The following is a 23,164-nucleotide window of genomic DNA, read 5'->3' as shown; positions in this document are numbered from 1 at the left end:
CAGCCCTCCACAATTCTCCGGCAAAACAAAAAACCGCGAGCTAAAACCCCAGCCCCAACCTAGTGTTGCTTCTATTGCCACATCCTGTGAGGTAGACAGCAGCAAGCTGAGGGGCCCATTAATAATTTCCGTCATGTTCCATAATATACCCACAGCACTCCCCACAGAGCCAGGCGTCAGGCGAGTCCCGGGGCCCTCGGAGGTGGTTCGTGAATCTAGCAGCACCACCGGGATGGTCATCGGAATAGTGGCGGCCGCAGCGCTGTGTATCCTTATCCTCCTGTACGCCATGTATAAGTACAGGAACAGGGATGAAGGCTCCTACCAGGTGGACGAGAGCCGGCACTACATAACCAACTCGGCTGTGCAGAGCAATGGCGCTGTCATGAAGGACAAACAGCAGAGCCTGAAAGGCAGCAACAAGAGACAGAAAAACAAGGATAAGGAGTATTATGTGTGACTGAGACTTTGGTCAACCCGACAGAACAAAGAGAGAAGGCACTGAGAGAACTTTTATTACCAGTTTCCCTGTGAGGAGCTTTGACAAATGATGGTATAACATGGGACTTGAATAATTCTATACTGTGCTGAATAGTTGAACTGATATGTACTGTAACATAAAGCACACTTACTATTAAGCAAAAGGCTTAATGGCAAGGTTAAATAGCAACTTTAGAAACCTTACACTTCTATCTGGTCAGAGACATTGTCGGTATACAAATATTTCACAGCATCATTCTCCTAAGTGACTTTTAGAGCTATGTGATCCTTGGCATTAAACAATTTTTGTGAAATTGTTAATTACAAAAGGCTCATTATCTTAAACGTTTCCAGCATGTAAGCAACAAGTAGTGCTTAATGAGAGGGGGTCAGGCACACAACGGACTCTTGTAATCAAAATATTACAGATTTTTATGGTTTATACATAATATAAGTGTGGTGTCTTACTTATTTTTGCTTAAAGCAAAAGAAAAAAAATTAAAAGAGAACAGTAAGAAAAGAAAACTATTTTATGTGTATAATATGAATCCAAGTGAGCCAATTGCCAAGGGTAGACCTCATACCATCTGTTTGCTCTGGCATCTAATTCACCACAATTATTCTCATTGTCTGACAGACACAGTGACTCTCTTTGTGGGAAGAATTTGTTGGTTCTCTTGATAAGAAGCGCCTGATTGTAAAATGCATGCCATCCTGATTCCACAGTAAGGTGCAGTACTGTAAAAGTCCAGTAAAGAGTGTTCAGCTTGGATAACACAAAGGCAGTTCTTCTTCTAAGATCAGGACGCCCCCCTCTTCTCGAAACCCATCAAACAGATCTCTTCTTGCTGCACAGTCTGTGGTGGTTTTATCTATCTGCACAAGTGTGTGTTGGTTCATTGCCTATCATTCTCTTTTTCTATGGAGGTGTCAGGATGAACACAGATGCAGTACTACTACACTGTTAACCAATGTGTATACAGAAATAAACCAGATGTTGAAAGTGTGAATTCTATCTGCTGTCACAGTCAACTGTGTCAAAAAAATGAGAAATTTGTTTACATATTTTATTACATGCTATCTGTTGTACTTTGTAGGTAGTAAATTGTACATATACCATGACAGTTGTAATTTTTAGTACCTCTATTGTACAGACTGAAGATATGATTTATCAACAGATTTCATTAAAAAATCTATCTGTTAATTTACATGGAGAAAGACTTTAACCAGACTGTGGAGAATCATATTGATAATCATGAAGAATAAAAAAAATGTATTGTTAGCCTAGAAATCTACACAGAGATGTTTCTAAAGTTGCATGAATATTTAACTACTTGCAGTTGTCCAACAAATACAAGGTGCCCTTTCTTCTCAACCATGGCGTTCTTGTCCTGGGGTACATTGATTTCTGTTTTGCTTTGTTTGTACTTTTTTATAGGGAGAAAGAAAGAGCATGGGCTCAGATTCATGGTGAAGACAGTAAAGCTAAAATAAAAGCTATAAAGGGGGGTTCACAGTTGAAAAGGACATCAATTCTTCTTTGTCATTAGTTGACATCTTGCTTTGGAAAAACTTTACCACTCATTTATGTTTGCATTTTCTGACATTGCTATTAAAGAAGTGGATACTTTTTTCTTAGAAATCATATTTTGGGTTACAATTGTTTTTTTTTTTTCTTTTTCATCCATTTGATAACAAATAAACATTTTTTCTGAAGTTATTCTCTTATCAATGGGTAAATACAGTTGAGCAATTAGTGTAGTAACGCTTTTCCCAATAGTAATATCATTTCAACATTTCCCCTTCATCTGTAGTCCCACCTCTATGTTTCTGATGCCAAAGAAGGGCAAACACAAAACACAAAGCCTTTTGAGGTTCCAGGCTAATCTGTTCTTACATTGAAGTGTTTTCTCTGATAGAAATCATGACATGACCACCACACCGAGATGTTTGTGGGATAAATCAAATGATCCCCATCTTAGTCTTCTCATTGCAGATTGTTATTCCAGTTGGAATTTATGTCTTCATCAAAGTAGCAATTGTGTTTTTATCTTTTGTTTTTGAGAAGGCCATAGACCAGGGATCCTCAAATACAGGCCTTGAGCGCAGGTGTCTTGCAAATTTAATATGTGACTATGTGTCACCAAGCCTGAGTCAAATAATCACCTCAATAGCAGCACTCTGGAGAACTTGACTGCACTGTGGAGGTGATTGAAGTATTTTAAACCAAGCACACATCTAAAAGTTGCAGGACATTGGCCCTCTAGCCTGGATTTGAGGACCCCTGGCTGCCATCCTTTGGTAGGTTCTTCCAGAGTCAGTGTCTTGCTAATTTTAAACGTTTCTGCTCCAACTCCCTCAACTTAAAAAAACATTTCCTCAGTTGGTCACTAAGATCTACAGGAGGACCAGAACCTCCAACCAGTGAAAGAATTTGGTGTTAATACCAAATCACTGAAATCTTTTTTTTTTTGACACTGGTAAAGTTGTGGAATAAATTAAATAAACTCAGTGAAAGTCTCTCTTTAACAGATTTGCCAATCAAGTTGGATTTCAGTTTACTGTTTTCACATTCATTTATTTGCATCATATGTTTTCTTAGGAAGTTCAAAGACCTCTGGTGGCCAATTCCAGTCCTTACATGATATTATCCCTCAAGTTTTAGATGTTTTGGCAATACACTTGATCTTGAGGACTGGAACAGCAAACTTCAAGAAATCCTTGCAACATCTCCAAACTTTGGAGGGGAAAAATAATAAACTTTTTTACAGCTCTCATTTATCTGATTCAAGATTCCACATGAATTCAGATTGTACAAATATTAGGTGTTCATAGTCTGCTTCATGCCTGATTCAAATGATTAAATCATTCCTTCATAGTGTCTGCATTGTGAATTACACATTCATTTAAATCAGGTGTTTACAAGCAGACAGACATTACCAACACTGTACATTAGGCATCTATTACAAGGTATTGACTTTTTGAAAGATTATTCTCTTTAGCACTAGAATCTTTGCAATGCTATATGTGAAAGTAACATTAGGATCAACAGCTTAAAACTCTGTGGCCAAAAGGGTTTTGCCTTGTACATTTTAAATGTTAACCTTTATCACTGACCATTAATGAAGTCCAGAAGTTTGTATGCTTTTACTGCTGTTTGTTGTGTCGGTTTAAATCATTCCTACAAATCAAGTGTGTCATATTTGGACATCATCATTTTAGTGGGTGTTAGCCACACCATTTAACATTGCTGTGTATGTGCTAAGTATTGCATCTTGAGGAAGAACTGGTCAAGCTCATCATTGGACTACTATCCCGGGATCCTATAGGTAAAGTATTATCCTTTGAACTTTGTCACATTTTGTAATCTTAAAACTAAAGGTTTACATGTCTTTATTTGGAATCTTATGTAATAGTCCAACACAAACTAGTATGCGCTACTTTGTGTTGGTCTATTACATAAGATTCATGAACGTAAACAGACTCTATTTACTTTCATTCTTGGCAGAGAAATCTTTAAAAAGTCAATACTTTTGAAATACTACCTTTTGCTAAACTTGGTAGTTTAGGTCTTTTGGATATACCTCAACTGGTTTTGCAAATTATTGATAACAAAATAGCTGGAGCTCAGTCGAAGTGGATGGACACCGTTTGTGTAGAGTAGATTTGCTGTTCCCTCTCCCAGCTGGAAAGAAAAGCGTCTGCACTGGGTGATACTACCATCATCGTATACACTTGTGAGGATGGTTTGTTCCAGGTGTTACTTTTCTGCAGAAGATGCATGTTCCACTTTTGATTTGCACCTTACATAATTTGTGGTTTAAATGGGAGTTCTGTTTTTTTTGTTTTTTTTTAACAATGGCTTTCTTCTTGCCGATCTTCCGTAAGATTTGTGGTGTCCAAAACTAACAGTTCTCCAATTGACAGACTCTCTCATCTGACCTGTGAATTCCTGCAAAATTTTGCAATGAGACACTTGGCTGCTTTTCTGATTAATGGTCTCCCTACTTGCTTTGTTAGTTTCGGTGGAGAGTCATGTTTTGGCATGTTTGCCGTTTTTATTTTCAGATGATGAATTGAATAGTGGTCCATGACATGTTAACATCTTGATTTGTAACCAAGCCTGCTTCATACTTCTACATATTTTAATCGATGCAGTTGAAAAGGCCTCCACAGAACACACATATGTATAGTGAGATTAAATTGCATACTACACACACACCACACTTTTTAAAAAAGATTTTTGGAAACCAGCTATAATTTTGGTTTCACTTTACAATAATTTGCTGTCTTATCACTTAAATAGATCTAATAGATTTGGGCTTGTAATATGACAAAAAGTTTAGGATCTATGAGTTCTTCTGTACAGCAACAGACTGGTGACCTGTCCAGGGTGTACCCTGCCTCTCGCCTGGAATGTTAGCTGGAGATAGGGACCAGCTCTCCTCCGGACCCCTCGAAGGGACAAGGGTGTACAGAAAATGGATGAATGGATGGAGTAATATTTGAGTAAAAAAGTAAAAATATTTGAGTAGGTATGTTCAGACCCTCTGACAGAATGCTCTGCTGAAGTCTGGAGGTGAAAGCTGTGGATATGCCCACTTTCTCAAGGTAATCACACAAAAATGTTTTAACAGAGATATCGACACAAATGCAGGGATAGATAAACTTGAGGGAATATTAAATATTTACTGGAACAGAAAATGTTAATGAATGAATGAAATGCTGAAGACAAAACTGACTTTGTTAATGTGTTAAACCTGGAGGAACTTCTCCTGACTTGCTCTTTGAAACAGTAACGGTCCCTATAGAAGATGCCCTAATCCTGCCCTCTGAGTTTGATTGGTGAAGTTCACCCTTTAAATCAGTTCTTGATATGTTTCAGCGCAGGAACATGAAACAATGAATTAAATTATTACATAATTATATCAAGTTTTTCACATGAAATCAATACATTTCAGGCATTTATGATTAATTGTACATTTAGTAAATTAATTGTGTATTTATTTCCAGTTTAAAAAAAAAAATTAATGATGCATTTAAATAACCATTTCATAGCATTATTCACTTTCCATAGTCCAAGATAAATGAAAATGTCTGGAAGGCACTATATTTGGATAGCTATACTTTCTTCAATAAACAAAAAGGTATAATTTTCTGTGGTGTTTTTTGTCTATTTATCTTTCCAGAGCAAATAAAACCTATTTAAATTTATTCTGCTTCTCCTAAGAGAGCTTTAAAGTAATATTTTCTGAAATTCTTTTTTGTTTTGTCAAGTATTGGTAGTTTCTAAGTAGTTCAGTAGGGATGTGTCTTCAGTCATAAATGTCTGAAGAGGAAAGTAAAACACAGGCTTTGTCATTGGCATAAACTAGCTCCCAATGATTACAATTTTAAAACTCAGACAGCGGATTGTTCTCAGAAAGTCTCTTTAAATACTGTAAGTTCCAGGACTACAAATTTAAGAGACCACTAGACAGGTTTAAGAGGTCTAAACTCATATTGAGTATAAAAAGGATAATAATAAAGATAACAAGATGTTACTAAACAAAGCCATGCTAAGAACTTTGACTGAGAACAGTAAGCAGAAATCATATTAATGTTCTGCATATTTGCGTGTGGAAACTTTGATTGTTTACATCTGTGTCCTACTTTTTGGAAACTGTTGGGTGCATTTTATTTTTGCAGTGGGGAGATGAAGCAGACAAATGTCTGGTAATCATCTTTTTTATTATTATTATTATATCCAGACATGTTTTTGTAGAAGATTTGCTGTTTTCATTGCTGTGGATGTTTCTTGTTAACATAAAAGGCAGACAGTTGTTCTGTATCACTTTCTTGATCAGTTTCCAGTGACTGGCCCACTGATTTCCAAACAGTGATTTATGATTCAGGCAAAAAGATTAGCTTCTTCATCAAAAATACCAAAGGGAAAATGTGAGCTTTTACAAGTGCTTCTTCAGTTATCAGCTGATGAAACAAAGTAAAATATTTTGACATCCTTTGTAGAAAAACATCTAAAGTTTACACGTGATCAAATGTAGAGATATGCTAGGTAGTCACTGTACAAGATGAAAATTAAAAATGTGAAAATTAATGTATTGAAAGCAAGCAGTAAGATGTTAGTAGAACAACATAGTCGCTTTCTAAACCTCCCTAAAACCCCAATGTGAAGGGGTGAGACAAAATATTCATTATCAACAGGTTCTGTACTTTCATAAAAAAAAAAAAACATACACTACTTCTACAAATGACACATTTTTTAATAAATTATCTTTTTCATAGCTTCAAAAAGAACATTGAGTGAAACTGATTAATAAGAATGTGTTGACTGTTAGAAAAGTAATATTAATAGATAATAGTTAAAAATTAATTATGAAGCAAAACAAAATTTTGAAAATGAAGCATAATAATAGGGCCCCAAAGTACACATTTATGCTATATTTTTGGATTTATTTTAGAGTGCAGTACGTTACAGTATGACATGTGAATATCAACAAATTTTCTTTTTTCTTTTTTTTCAACCTGGCTGCATGTTTCTTTGAAGAACCTCTTGTATAAATTACTTGTTTCAGGTTACAGGAAATAAAATGTAATAAGAAATAGGGTATTTGCAAACAATTAAATTTTTGCTCTGCAGAAAATTGATTAAAATGGTAGATGATACTTTTGACATACAAGATTATTTCATGAGGGAGATTATGAAATAATTAGAGATTATTTCATTGTCAGTCATTAAAATAACAATGAAAATGAGAGGTATAATTAATTCTTCATTTATTTTAGACCTAAGTATGAGACAAGAAATACATAGTGAAAAGAACAAGTGTACTGTAATTGATCAACATAACATTCATCAGTGTAATAATGTAACATTGTGGATATTGATATATGGTATGTTTTGTCAAAGGCATCAAATAGTGATATAAAATGTTATCTTATTTTTACCTGTCTTTAATTCTATAGTGATTGGCTTGATGGTTGTTCAGGAGGCTCCACTTCTTCTGCTTCTGGGTCAAGGATGTATGGTTGTGCCACTGTGTATCTGTTGGTAGCCATTTCATGTGTCGGAGGTGTGTGTGTAAACACTGAGTTAGGAGGTGTTCCCAGCAGCAGCTCATTTATATAATAATGACATGGCCCGAAAACAGCACATCCCTTAAGAAGCTCAAAACAGACATAACTGATCTGGTAAAATCTCATCTCATTATCTGAGAATAATTTTGTGTATTACATGTAATCAGCATTTTTATATAGTCCACAAACCTATTCTAGTTTGAATCTATGCAAATATAATTGTGAATATTGAAATTATTAAGTACAAATGCACAGATATTTATATGAAACCATAATAGAGGAAATCTGTTTTGCATGTTTTCCTCTCTCCACTGACATTGTGTTGCTAATTTGTGTTCTTTCTTGTAATGCTTCTTTTCGTTGTCACTCTTCCAACATTACTGGGAGTCTGGCTGGACTCTGTGTGCTTCTCAGGGGTGAGGAGACAGCCGGTTTCCTTTTAAACACAGGGTGTGATTGCCCAGAATCTGCAACAAAAGCTTCTTTTTCAAACACTGTCCAGGGAAGGCTGTCGTGACCTGGATTCGTTGTCACAAATATCGGATGACAGCGTTGGGGAGCAGAAGGGCGAGATAATGGAAAATTAGAAGCTTGGAGTAATATGGGTGAACAATAATGGTGACTGGAGCTGGAAGGGTGCCTTTCCAAATGTATACACTTCCACATTTTATTGTGTTTCATATATTTTGTTTGTCTTAGACTAACTGGTCAATTAATCAGAACAAAGATTCAGCTGAACAAGAAACCAGGATCCACCAGAAAAGAATTTCTGAAGCTAGCCCCTCACCCTCTTAGGAAGTTAAATACTAGACTTCATGAGAAGTCATGTTGCTATCATTTGCAAAAAAAGAAGAAATTGCAAAAGATGACAAATAAATCAGTGAAGGATTTTTATACTTACTTAAATATTTATTGACTCTAGATTGTCATGTTGTGTCTTGCTGATGCATTTACATATATCCATCCATTCTTGGATTACATGTTGTAAGACATTCTAAATAATACATTGATAGGATTTGCATAAATTGTGAATTAGTATATGACTAATATACAATATTTGTTTTTGCAAAAACCAGTTGAAACCTCTGACTCCTTTGATGGCACCAACAGATATTGATGGCTCTTAGAACTAGAATCAATTTTATTTTACTTTTAGTTAATTCTAGTAATTGACCCTAATGCACAGTTGATGTCGCTCTGTGGAAAGTGGTCCACTGGGTCAAACTTATCACTCTTGTAGCTTCGTAAACAAACAGACAGTTGATAGCTGAAAGTCAATTTTATTTTATCTGATAGCATCCAGGCCAGCTGCTGCACAGTTGACTGCCCAAACAAATAATAATGCAAACCAAACTTGTCATTTCATCATAAAACGTTTTATGATGAAATAGAAGCAGGGTCCACTTCTCTGGACATTGACAGCATCTGGACTGGATCATTACACAGTGTAGTCCAACAGAGGAGTATTCTACGTGTTGGAAGAAATGAAGCAACGAGGGACGATAGCATCCAGGCCAGCGTGTTTTCAACCAGTCACAAAGTTCAGGCTCAGCAACCACTTGGGGTTACATCAGTGTTCTTCGCAAACCTCATTTCCATTTCTTTAAAAGCAGCATTAATGCAGAAATGTAACACATACTGCTGTCTGAAAGACCAGACCTCTTCTAAAAACTTGTTTCCTTTGCAAACCATTTTCTGTTCACATTCTAAAAGGCATGCCTGCCATACTGATGTTTTCTCAGCAGAGAATGCTGTTGAATTTAGAAACCCCAAATGGTATGATGAAACTAAAACATGTCTAAAGGATAAATGGGACAAAGTAACATTTGAAACTCCTCAAAAATTCTAACTTTATGGTTTGGGAAGATTGCAAAGTGGAAAAAGCTGTTTTGAAAATAGCTATTTAGATGACGTAACTGAAAACAAAGTTCCAAACATTAGTTTCTTAATGTGCATGGGAGGACAACATGTTTATTGTTGCATGTCTTAGTAATGGTTTGAGATTAACCAACAGAATAGCTCATAAATGACACATCAAACATTTTCAAATCAAACATTAAACTTTATTTTTTACCACTGGACTTTTCCCCATTTTACATATAAAAATAAGTGTTACACTTAAACAGAGATGGAAACCAGAGCTGTCTGCATGAGACTGTAACACGAGACAGAACTTGAAAATAAAAACAGATGCAATGAACCTGCGACATGATGACAAAGTGTTGTTTATTATCCAACCAGAGACTGAGCCACTGACTCTTTCGTCAAAGGTTTTCATTTGCACATCTTTATCACTGTGGGCAGATCAAACCATCTGTCCGGAAAAAAACAATTCTGCCTGGTTTTGTTTTATATTCCTTCATTTCTGCCGTCTATCCATCCATCCTAACATGTAGAGAATACATAAAAAAATCTCTTTTATGTACAGGTACAAATTCTACATTAGGAGCTGAAGAAAGGGAATTCTGAACCTGTAAGCTTGCTGGTTTTTATTGCATCCTAGATTAAACTTTTTCAACCTAACTGAGGAAGCGGGTTTCTGTCGCTGGAATACAAATCACCCTCACCTGACTAAAACATTTGCAGCAATCCAGTCATCTTTAAGACATCCTGCAAAACATTAAAATGTTCTATGAAGGTAGCATGAGTTGCATCCATATATGTCTCTATCTGTGATCTTGCAGGCCAATTTACAAAGCTATGGATCAGTTAATGAGTCAGTTTTCATGTAGTGTAGGAGGCGTTGGTAGACAGGTTAGTGCAAAAGTTTTTTCTTGTTATGGTTATTTGGCAGTATGTCTGATCCTGAAGCAAAAAGTAACATTGTCACTTTCTAAACCTCCCTAAAACCCCATAAAGTGAGCTATTAACAAAAGAGTTTAGAAGAATTTGATGTCCCTTTTAAACCTGAAATGATTGTCACATCTCATACACCTGAACAAGTGTAATTTAAAGAGGTAAAAACAGATAGTCCTGATAAACTGTGGTTTATCTCCAACAAACAGGAAAAAATTTGCATGCCTTGGTAAATCTTTCTCTGAAACAAAATAGATTTAATGTGGCTTTCAAACTAATCCTGTGACCCCTTTAATGCAAAAGTGCTAAAACAAAAGGTATCTGGGCTTCTTTTCTTTTTTGTCCTTCAAAAGATTTTTTTTCTTGTTTCCTCAAGAATTCCAAGTGCTTTTCTGTTCCACAATACAGAACAAATATTTCATCTGATGTCAGTCTATTGCAGCGCTGTTTACTCTGTAGCATCATAGCAACCATGCCCAGTCATGCAAAGATCTGCAGAGTAAATCATACTTCTAGTTGTATCAATACTGAAGCAGTCCAGAAGTTATTTGCATGTTGTGAATGTTTGGAGATGTTGAAATAAGAATAAAAGCTTGACTGATCAGATTTCTACTGATACCGATTCCTAGTTTTCTTTATGGCCTCACCTGCTAATTCTGAGAACTGCAACACACAAAAATAGCACTTTTTGATAGTGATTGTAGCATTGAACCCAATACAGAATTTTGGAAGAAAAATATTAACCCCATTTATGAATCATAGCATATATTATAAACTTTTATTAGATGTGTAGTAAATTCAATAACAATGGATCAAAGTACCTATGTTTTTTAGACTAGAGTTGTTAGCTATATTGCCTGTAATAAATAAATGTAAAATTCTGACTTTCTTAGCTAATTTGTGTGGAACCTTGAACATTTATAATCTTTGGATCAAATTTATTGGTGTATCTTTAAAAATAACGTACCTGTTTATAAATGGTTTTAGTTTAATCTTTACAGACTAACATGTTTTTTTTTTTCTGAAATCCAGCAAAATGCCATTTTATTTAATCAATGATGAGGATTTAGATAGTAGAGCAAAACAATATATCTTGTCCCAATCATTATGCCTTGGTCAAATCAATATGTGCCATACAACAACTGCAAAAAGACTGATCAAATAAATACCCCAGCACCTTAAATCCCCGTGAATTCCCTTATGAAACTAAAAATATTCTTGGAGAATTGTTGGCTGAAAACAGGAGTAGGAGGAAGTAGATCTGGGACAACTCAATTCATCATCATAAATGTTCAGCACTGAAATCACAGGGACAGTAAGAAGTGCTGCTAGAAAATAATAATAAAAATATATCATCTTTTAAAGTTATTCTAAAGAACTTATGTTAAACTTTATATTTGATGACCATCACCTAAATAACAATGGCATTTTGGGTTTTGCTTGGCAGAAAATACTAGCTACAAATTTCCCACCATATTAATAAACTGAAAAACTTGCTTCTGTTCACTTTTTGAGTAAACCTTTATATCTGCTCCTGCTGTTATCCCCCTGACTTCCCCTTTGCTGGACAATAAAAGCTGTTTCTATTCTATTCTGACTTTTCATGCATGCTCAAAACCCTCCATGACTTACTGTGATCCATTCTTCTCTAACTGGGAGCACACTGACTTCTTCATGCTTGCCTGACCTCACCAACACCCTGTAAAGATCACCTACTGTTAGACGGATTTTTGCGCCGCAGCAGTGTCTTCGTCCACAGTTGAAATGTTACAAAGTGGTAAGTTGTATCTACCTTAATGTAATGCTGTAACATCAAAGTTTGACCAAATCTCTTTCCAAACCCCCAGCAATCATTCAAAAGACAAATAATTTAAAAGGAGCCCCTTAGTCAAATAAAAGTGTGGTAAAACCTATTACTGATGAGTAAATGTACCAAAAGCTTTTATTATGCCTAAATAATGCCAATTACAAGCAGCTTTTTTTAAGATGATCCTCAAAATCAAGTCTAGTCCAAATGTAATTCTCAGCATTGAGGTATTTCAAAAGCCTGAACTTTCTGCATAATTCGAACTGTGGGAATCTCTCCAAAACAGCAAGGCAGGTAGAAGTGTTTCTAAAAGTTAGTGAACACAGCAAAGCATCATGTCAGCTGGAGGAAAGTTTTAATTGCCAGATAAGATTAAAACTGGGCTTTATGTTTTAGTTAAGCTCACATGGAATGAAACCAAAAACACACAATTGCCGTCCTAAATCCCTGAGCTGGTATTAAAGTAGTGGAACTAGGAAATAAAATACAGACAATACATGAAGACCTGTGGCCCTAACCTAGATTTTTTTTTTAAACCAATGGAATAATGTCCTCTGCATGCAGTTATTGTAAGAAAGAACCCCTTTTAAAATAACAATGAGATGAAAAGGAAATACCACATTGAGTCAAATTTCTGCCACATTAAATCTATTTTGATTTTATATCAAAACATGATTGAGAACAATGCTGCAGCATGTCCTGCATGGAAAAGCAAGAAGGTAAAGATGCAGATAAAAGTTGACTTGTTGGAATAGTGCAAAAAACATCTAACAAAGATGTAAAAAATATACAATCCTTCTAAAAATAATCACAAAATCTTTTTTAAATATTTTCAAATTTGGAAATTTGTGTTTTTCTTCTTAAAACAGGTTTTTCAGCAGCAAATCGGTACAAACGCGGACAAAACACACTCGGTGTGTACGAAAACAAAAAAAGTGCTCTGCAGTTCCAGGAAATAGTTGTTTAGAGCCCAATGGCTGACATCTTTATGACAAACCTTTTTCAGTTTACCTTATACAAAGCCAAGAAGCTCTGTTTTCACGTGTCCTCTGTCATGTCATTCATAACTCCTACCGTCTGCCGTAACTCTGTTCCAGCCACTGCCTCACATCCTTCAGGTTGTAGAAAAACGGTCCCTTTCCTCCCAGGTAGGCGATCTTCCTTTGGTGCACTATGCAGACCCGTTCATTTGCCACCCCGTAAGCCACGTTGGCATTGTTATCCATGCAGTCAGCCACTAGCTGGCACTGTGGCGGTAGGGAAAAGTGATCGATGAGTTGGCGTGCAGCTCCTATTCTCTCCTCAAGGTTCTGGTGTTTTCGGAAACTGAAAGAACAGGGCCCCATGGGAGGGGCCACCCAGCCATCGGAAGGATGGGCCTCATCAATATAGACCAACAGGAAATCAGCCACGTCGCTGAAGTCTTCCACGAGCTGCCGGAAGGCAGGCAAGTGGCTGATGAATGGGGGTCAGGTGGCCGACCCAAAGTTCACCACCAGAGGGCGATCTGATGACTCAAAATCCAGAAGGCGACATTCACCTCCAGTCTGGATCCTTGACCCATATGGGACAACAGTGCTGCTCCACCGAGGTCCATCAGGAACCTTCACCACCTTGGAGTTCGGTGCCTCACAGCCAAGTTTCACCTGAGGAGGTACAAATATTAACATTTATTTCTTATAGACAACAATCTCTGATTCATTTCTATTCTGTGTGATCATAGGTCTGTATTACAATTACCTTATTTCACTGCAGTGTTTTGAACACTGTTTAGGTCTTTGAATACTGTTTAGGTCTTACTTGTGTCACAGATTGGAGTATCTACATTTTAGTTTAGAAGAAGCTGAACTAAAATAGGAATCCATGGAATTAATAGTGCAATTAGCTATTGTTATGAGATGTGGATCATGACTATAGGAACAAGATCCTGGATACAGAAAGATCAAATTATGTTTCTCTTTAGGGTGACAGGGCTTTGCCTTAGAACAACAATGTCTTGTTTCAGGCCACCATTGCCAGTGTTGCTTATGTTTTAGACATTTAGTTCACCACATCTATAATGGTTCAATAACAGGCCTCTGCAGAACTTGATGAAATGCTGAAGAAATAATTTGACCATTTCCAACACCTGTGTTAGTACAGGCAGTAATCTAAAGCATGTTGGAAAAGGAGCCTTGACAACTCAAATTGAATATTCCTGCTTTAGAGCCGAAATTAGAAACTCCTCCAAAGGTGTTAGCAGAGGTGGTTCAAGTATGTTCCTCTGGGTGGATCGACCATGGGGGAGAGCCAGCACTTATTTTGAGGAACTATAACGCTTTGTGACATCAGGATTCATTGGTATCTACCCTAATGAACTGGAAAATATCTGGGTTTACCTGCTGGGCCTATTACTGCTTTGATTTGATCTTAATTTAGAGGACGAGAATGAGTGGTTGGATGTACAGACGGACTGTTTCCCTGTAGGTTTTATGAAGGTATTTAACATTCAATAAAAGTCAGTCACTTCCGGAAAGGAATTTATTTGAGAATGGCTAAAACAGGCCTTCGTGGGAAAACCTGTACAAAGAAACCACAATGTAGGGAAGCTGAGATGAGAAAAAACTGCTGCAATCACAAGGGATGGAAATTAGACCAGTGGAAACTATGACGTTGATTTGATGTATCCAGATGTCAGATCCTCCACTGCAGAAGAAAAAAGTACATGGACTGTGTTTGTATAGCGGTTTCCACTGTCAAAAAGCTGCCAAGCTTCATTGTACCATGGCTAGATATTCATAGAAAAAATAATAATTCTTTGCTATTGATGAAAAAGTACTAGTTCCACTGTCAGATTATTTTGCTTCTAAGAACACATTTTTCCCATAAGTAAAATGCTCTGCCAGCGCAAGTAGTACTTTTATCAGTATTAAGCAATTATTGTCTAAAGCAAGTTCTTACATCTTGTTGAAAATTTATTTGCAATTTTGACTTGTCTTATTTCAATGCACTAAGATATTTGCACTAGAGACTAGACTAAAAATAGTTGGTAAGATTTTGTGTTTTTACAGTGAGCTCAAAACATGCTAAAATTCTTTAAGGAATAGTTTTTGTGACTGTTTTGGTTCACAGAGGATGTGCTAAAGTTGGCTGCTTTAAATAAAAAAGGTTCAGCACTTGTGTTTACAATAAAATTCCAGATGTGGCATTCCATGATCTGGAAGTGCTAAAAGGTTAAATGGGTTTATGGTGTCAGTGGAGTAACTGGAATGGGCTTCACACAAATAAAAAACCTAACACCTTTAAAATATGCTAAGGGTAAGTTTTAAGATGCATCCTGCTTAAGAATATTTGGATTCATGGTAATGATTAAGAGTTAAAACTTAACCTGTCATCATAACAAACAATACAGATGCTTAAAGAGTAGTGTCATGTTGTGTGGTCTGTTAATCACACAGCATGTGTGATTAACAGACTATGTTGTGAGTGTTTCAAAGTTGAGAAACTCATTAAAATACCCATATTAGAGCGCCTTGCAAAAGCGTTTATTAACATCCAAACCAGGATGCTCCTAACAAACTCAAAAGATTCTCAATGTTCTCATTCCATAGAACACTATGTTCAGGCTAGAGTTCAGTTCAAACACAGAGTGAAATGAACTGGACTGAACACAGAAATGGATCATTGTTTGTGTGTGATGAATACTTTTTTTATGTTATGGATATGAATCTGTTCTGGGTTAAGAAAAAATGCTGCATATACAGTGCATTTTCAATACTTTGTCATGCCACAATCCCAAATTTTAGTGGACTTTCATAGAAATGCATGTGCCAGATCAACACAAAGGTAGCACATAATTGGATCCATAATTTTTAATTCAACATCTTAAAAGTTTGACATGGACTTGTATACGGCTCTTTTTACTCTGAGACCCCTACATAAAATCCACCGCAAATAATTTCCTTTAAAAGTAGTCTAATTAGAAAATAGAGTCCACCTGTGGGTAATTTAATCTCAGTTTAAATCCAGCTGTTTTGTGAAGTTTGCCAGAGAACAATGCCATAAAAATAAAGGAACACATCAGATATGTCCAAATAAAGACATGAAGAAGACTGAAGGAGGTTTAGGTAATAAAATATATCAAGCTTTGGGCATCTGTCATAGCTTTGAGTCATGCAAAGTCATTCCTTCAAGAATGGTATAAGATGGCTTGTTTGTAGTTTGCCACATGCCATATGGGGAGCACCACAAATATGTGCAAGAACATGCTCTGATCAGAGGAGATGAAAATTGAACTGCCTGACCAACATGCAAAATGCTATTTGGCAGAAATCTCCAGAATGAAACATGGTGGTAGTAACATCATGCTGTTGGGATGCTGAGGATAGGTAATGGTAGGAACATGGATGAAGTTAGAGACTGCAAAATTGGATGTAGGAGTGAAATTTTGTCATTGAGCAGAACAAAGACCCTAAACACTCACTGAGCTAGAGGGGGATAATTAGGACGAGAGGTTCACAGTATCATAGACATCATGGAATATCAGTGTGTGTAATTGCACAGCTGCAAAAGACTGCTGGAACCCCAAATTTTGAAAAATACTATATTTCAAGCGCCAGACATTCATGTCCAGCATATTACTATTATATCTGAACAGTTGGATGAAGTTTAACTGTGGCCATGCCCATATCTGATCCAGTCATATTTAATAAATTTGAATATTTAAAAGTTCATTTACTAGTACCTCAATTCACTAAGTGAAACACTTACTGGCTAACATACATTAGACCGTATGTTGTTCATCTATAATCACTAAGTGAGACACTTAGTGAATATAAATTAACAACATTCTGACTAATGTTCTCAAGCCATCTTTATCCATGATCCTTATGACTGTTCTGATAAAACAACTGATAACATTAAAAGTAGAATATTGCCTCAGCCCAATGAAAACATATGTAGTAGAGAAATGTGGGGTTAATGAAAATTATCTTTAGCACCTGCATAAGTTATTTTACTTTTAATCTGACAAACAGCCTCACTGCAATGCTTTTTTTAAAAATTAATCAACTGTAAATCTCCAATTGATGAGATAATGAAACTCAAGAGAGTTGTAATGACAAGAAAAGGGATAGGAAAATCGCAATGAATAGTTTTGAAGTAAATACTAGTATTGCAAAAAATTAGATGAGAAAACTAATGCAGAATTGTTTTTTCTGTGGTCTCTTCAGAATACACAATACAAAAAGCAGGAAGCAATAATTACACAGACATATCGCAAACAATGACGTTAATTAGCAAAAGGTCTACAACATGAGGAAGGTGCAGAATATTGATTTAGATTAACTGTTTACAACATAAAATTCAAATTTGTAGATTTTATCAGAATACAAAACTACACAGAGGGAATAAGACTATTGGTGAGGAAACAATGTTCCATGTGACTACACTGGAAAACGCAGATTAAAATCAGTATAGTTAAACATAATCTTTAACCATTCAATAAAAATAAAAATAAAAAATCTTGTATTATATTATCAGGATGACTCATAATATATAGCCTATACTATATAAAAAAAACTTTAATCTTTGTGCAAGGAGAACTGAAATTTACGCGGCGCTTTGGTTACTGTGTCGCTACCACAAACCTGAAGGCTGAAAAAACTTGAGTAGTGCATCACCACAGAAAGCGACCCGGTCCCGGGTCAGGAGTCTTACCTGTTTGTAGGCGTCCAGCAGGAAGCTGTTCCAGATGGAGCGCAGCCCCTCGGATGTCAGCATGCGGCGCCACTCTCCGCAGCCGGCGGAGCGCGACCGGCTCAGCAGGGCTACGACGCGCTTCACCAGCACTACGGAGTCGTACAGAGCCAGAAAGAGACAGTTGGAGAAGAAGCCGGGCAAGATCTGGAGTGTGACGAGCAGGTCTTCACTCGCACTTCCCATTTTCTCTTTTTGACGGTTCAGTGGAGAGGCTGAAGACCGCGGCTCTGATCTGCTGCCCTCATAGTGTCGGATCTGCGCCAGACTTTGCACCAGAACCCTTCTGATATCCAGCACCTCCCTGGAAAGGATGGACTCTGTAGTTAATGTTGAGCCCCACGGCTTATCTTTGCAGAATGATCCTGACGTCAGATTCGGCGCAGACCTCCAGTCTCCTCCTTTCTCTCCTCCCTTAGAGGCGTCCAGACTTACTGGATCAAACCACAGATTTCCTTCCTTTGTCCACTTTGTCCAAACACCGAAGAAAAGATCTCATAAAAGAGGGTCTCCATGTTCCTAATCTAATTTTGTGGGCATCCACCTAACAGGGTCGCAGTGAAGAAATGTGACGGCCTTTTGTTAAGATTGTTAAAGTTTTTGATCTGCAGCCATCTGCAGTTTGGACAGTTTGGTCCCAGCTTTTCCCGTCTACAAGGTGTCCTTTTGGGGACAAAACATTCATTGTCACTGATGCTTGCAAGTCTGAGGATTGTATAACCTGTATGACCCTGTCACAGAGACCACCTAGTGATTGGCAACCAAGGAGCAGATGAATGAGTGTGCCTGATAAAGGCTGGAGAATGTTCAGGTCACGGTTTGTTTTCAGACCATGTGCTCTTTAATCAAAGGATTGTTTTGTTGTGCTTAAAGCTTTTCAATATCATATCAAGGGATATTAAGTTATATTTGACATGTTTCAGGCTATTAGTGTCAATGGAAAAGATAATAAAATGCCACAGGCAGCAGTATATGAAACTACAAGTGTAGCCAATAAATGATAATTTTTAGCTCTTGGCTGTTGCAATTACTAAGGAAGGATTTCCTGATTGGTCATTTTTGCTGTTAACTGAGGTAGATTAGCTCAGACGAAGTAGAATAAGTTGTGATCATTTATACATTTCTACTTGAAACATGATAAACTCCTAGCTATGCAAAAAAAAGTGGCGATACTGTGTTCAGCACCTGACTATGCAATAACTGTTGTGTCAAAAAGAATGAGCAAATTTCAGTCTCTAGATGAGCAAAGTTTGTATAGACATATCACAAAAATATATAGTGAAAGCTTTTACAAAGTATTTACAAAGTGTGTGCGTATTCATTTCAAAAATTTGTTTTAGTTTGCATGTGACATGCAAAACAGGACCAAATACTTGTCCCTAATGACACCAGGTGAAAGTCAGACAGTTTCATTTGCTGCTGCCAGGTTGAGTTACTTTTATTTTGCTTTTCATTTAAATTAAATCTATTATAAAACTTCAGCAAAGCAAAGCGGCTTATGCGTATAATGCACGGTGCTTTGCAAAAGTATTCAAACCCTTTGAACTTTTCATGCTTTTGTTATTGTGTTTTTTTAACATAAACTTTTATTCTACAGTCCAACATAAACTACTCTATAATTGCAACCTGGAATGAAAATGAAACATGGTTTGTAAAAGATTTTGCAAAACAAAATAATAATCAGCCTGCTTTAAACAAGCCTTTATTCCTGACCTGCCGACTGGATATCTTGATCTTCATGATGCTATTTGTTAGTAATGTCATCCAAAGACGCTCAAGGGTCTTGACAGAAAAGGCAAATTTATGTTGAGATTAAGTTGCAAACTTGTTGAGTTTCCATTTTATCCACGGATTGATTGAATCACATTCCTCAGCATTCATTGCATCAGAGACGTCACAGATAAGAACTCACCCCTCCAATAAAACCCGGAGCTGGAAATATAAGGGTTGTCTTTTGAGGCCCAGCCTCTCGGAGACACAAGGGTGAGAAGCTGGGTGAGCAGAGCGGGTTTAGGCGAAGGAGAGGGATGTTCTCTGAGGCAAAGGTTCGGTTTGGAGACTGCAGCTTTGAGCATTTAGACACCTCCAAATGGCTCCCATAGGGATTTCTCAAACATGCTTGAAAGAATCAAAGTAACACTTGATATATTTGATAAGGCAATAACATTACAACATGGCGTAAAGCTCAGAAAAGTTGATTTTTCAGAACACCTCCAACCCCCTTTAACTATTAATAATTTCATTGATAATAAATTATTAATCATAATTATTAATAATTACATAGGCTTAACAATGATTCTGATTACTAACTTACTGGAGGACTCTATTACTTTTTAGGTGAAGTCTGAAGATGTTTTCTCAAGATATTCTTAAAGGGCAGAAATGGTTCAGGGTAAAATATAGACACTTCACCCACCTTGCTGGTGGTCAGAGAACCATGATAGCCTTGCCTCTGTCAGACTGCCCTAGGGCAGGTGTGGCTACAATCCAGTAGCTTGCCACCATCAGCATGTGAATGTGTGTGTGAATGGGTGAATGAGAATGTAATGTGAATCAATTTGGGGTCCCATGTACTCAATAAGGCACCATGTAAGTACAAGCTATTTACTTTTTTACCATCATGTTATGATGTTATTCCCTCATCAATACAATACCTGCAGTGTTGCTTTGGTTCTTTAATAGATGTTTAAGAAATCCATGAATCTCTGGTGGTAATTCCTCTCACAAAATGCTGCCTGTTTCCACAAAGTTCCTCCGTTGAGCTGCAGTCTCCAGTCAAGCTTTATCCTCACAGAGCGAAAGCTTGTGAAAGCTCCACCAGACTAGTGGCAGCATTAATTACCAAACACCTTGTTAAACTGTAACTCCTTAAATTGGGTGTAAACTGGATAATAGAAAGGGATTGTTGTGATGACGTGTTGAATAGAGAGTGTTAGACAGGGCAGGAGGTTTTTAAAGAGTCAATGATCAAGTTTAAGCCATGAAAGTCAAATTATGTGTGTTATATGAAGGTAAGACAGCTACTTGGTTGTGCTATTAAATGGCACTCTGTGCATGGATAATACATTATTGTGCCCCTTTGAGTGGCATCATAGAAAAGAGGACTGAATCCAGGCCTTATTTTGATTCTACTCATAAAATATTGAATGCCATGGATCTTTTTTCTTCCACTTCCCAACTATGTAGTGTTCTGTATTGGTTTGTGACATGAAACCAAAATGAATACTCTGAAGTTGATGGTTACAATGTTAGAAATGTGGACAACTAAAGATTTATGATCAGTTTCCAACTGAATTTATGTAACTAAAAAAAAGATTCTGAAAGGGCAGCTGTGGCGATGGATAGAAATCCTGCTCTGAATCAGTCTCACGCCTCCTCAGGGTGTGTAGTTCCATGCTTAAGGTGTTCCCAGTCAGATATAGTTCTAGCTTGCATTGTGAGGTTTGTCATGTCAGGTCTTGTTTTCATTGTCAGCTGTGGTCAGACTGTTCCTACAAACATCCGGCTCTGCAGAGAGCGGCTTTTGTTTTGCTTTATTAAAATAAATCCTTTTCTTTTCTTTGTACATCCTGCTTTAATTTGGGTCTGTTTTGTCTGAGCAGCATATAACGTACAGTGAGAAAAGCACGTAAATATGTCCAATGTGTCAATTGTCATTAAACTCCTACCACATATTAGTACCAACCCAAATAATTTGCACACAATGAAATGAAATCAAATTAATTCATTGTACATTTGGGGCCCTTTTGTTCAGACAATATTATCGTAATGCATTGATATGCAGTTGATTATAAAATAATTATAAAGCTATTTTTTTCACTTTATTATTGACTATCCGCAACAGGATAAGATCAGGATCAAGAACAAGATCATTTACTGGACAAAAGGTGCATGTTCATAAGTTGAGGTTATTCCCAATAAAAACATGAGGATCCACAGTACAACCATTGTTTGTTTATCCTCAAAACTAACTTTAGTCCAAAAGGGCGATAAGCTGGTCATCAATGAACAAATGGCTCTATTCCAAGGCAGGCAAAGACTGAAGCAATACCTGCCAAAACCAAAAATATGGGGCTGCAGTGTACTTCATATGGCTGGTGCAGATAGTGTTCCTTACAACTTTAAAACCTACACAGCGCGAGTTGTGCCACCACCAAAACTACCAGACATGGGAGCTGGTGGAAATGTTGTCCTTTGCTTGGCTCAAATTCTACCAAGGAATCAGAACTACAAACTCTTGCAAAAAGAATCTGCAGCCCTAACTATAGTCACTGGTGTGAATCTGGTTGCTACAACCCATGGACAATCAGATAAAAAGATGGTGATTTATTGGTATGTCAATAATCAAGTACCAGAAATGTGATATACACTCTTTTCCACATCAACAAGCATTTCCTTCCTGATGTTTTACATATAATAGGGAAAAAGACTGATGGCAACATACTTAGTGATTCCAACTCTGCCAAACATACACACATACAAACTCACAAATGCTTGTTTTAGTAATTTTCTTAAAAGTGCCATTCATTAATGAAAGTTATTTATTTTATATTTGATGAATTGAAACCAAAGTCATGCCATAGAGGGTTAATACCATATTTTTTACTTTTTAAAAGTTGGTAATAGTCAGATGATTAACTGTTTCAACATGCTTTCACTTCAGCAGTGGAGCCTTCCAGAGTAAGTGTGCATAGAGGCCATTGTAGCTGACTACATTTTGTCTTATTAAAAAACACTACTTTATGAAGCACTCTGCTGGTGCTTTTTTACTTTCGGGGCTGCTGAAGTTTCAACGACTTAGAAGTAGTTTTGTAAGAATTTCCAGACAGCTACATGTCAATGACTTTTTCTCTTACCCTTTTCTGTATTTTTATTTATTTTTTTTAGATTAGGCTATAATGTGTTCATTTTAGATATTTTTCAGCCTACTTCATGTTTACCGGTTATATTTGTGATTTATTGACAGGCGGTAATGAATCCTGGGTGTGCTTGCTGAAACTAAATATGTGGTTAATCCCACCAAATTTATGATACAATAAACAGGATTATATTTTGACACAGAGCATGTTTGGGTGATATTTTTTATCCTATTAAATAAAATCCTTATGTGTAAACTGCTATTTGTATTTGTTGTATTTATCTTTGTCTGATGTTAATCTTTGTTTGATCACAATCATTTAGGTGTGTCAACAAACTGAAGAAACTTGCTCTCTGTGAGTAAGCAAGTTTGTCTTATTACAAAAATCAGATTCTCTATGATAGCACTCT

At 36.7% G+C, this 23,164-nt stretch overlaps 2 protein-coding genes across 2 annotated transcripts in view; one reads left to right on the top strand and one right to left on the bottom strand.

Annotated features, from left to right (window-relative positions):
- Nucleotides 1-3,585, top strand: part of nrxn3a (neurexin 3a) — a 116,285-nt gene extending 112,700 nt beyond the window's left edge. Inside the window, 1 exon segment of the mRNA XM_044143735.1 lies at nucleotides 3-3,585. Within this exon segment, the coding sequence (XP_043999670.1) occupies nucleotides 3-460 (458 nt within the window). The 3' untranslated portion in view covers nucleotides 461-3,585.
- Nucleotides 3,586-9,598: 6,013 nt separating this feature from the next.
- dio2 (iodothyronine deiodinase 2) lies at nucleotides 9,599-18,256 on the bottom strand. Its single transcript, XM_044143734.1, has 2 exons — nucleotides 17,858-18,256; nucleotides 9,599-13,806 (listed from the first exon to the last, which is right to left on the bottom strand). The coding sequence occupies exons 1-2, from the start codon at nucleotides 18,080-18,082 to the stop codon at nucleotides 13,231-13,233; spliced, it is 801 nt and encodes a 266-aa protein (XP_043999669.1). The 5' UTR covers nucleotides 18,083-18,256; the 3' UTR covers nucleotides 9,599-13,230.
- Nucleotides 18,257-23,164: the final 4,908 nt, after the last annotated feature.

The sequence above is a fragment of the Gambusia affinis genome, linkage group LG16 (genome assembly GCF_019740435.1).
Source record: "Gambusia affinis linkage group LG16, SWU_Gaff_1.0, whole genome shotgun sequence".
In the NCBI taxonomy this organism is placed as follows: Eukaryota; Metazoa; Chordata; class Actinopteri; order Cyprinodontiformes; family Poeciliidae; genus Gambusia; species Gambusia affinis.
This window is presented reverse-complemented; position numbering and strand designations above follow the sequence as displayed.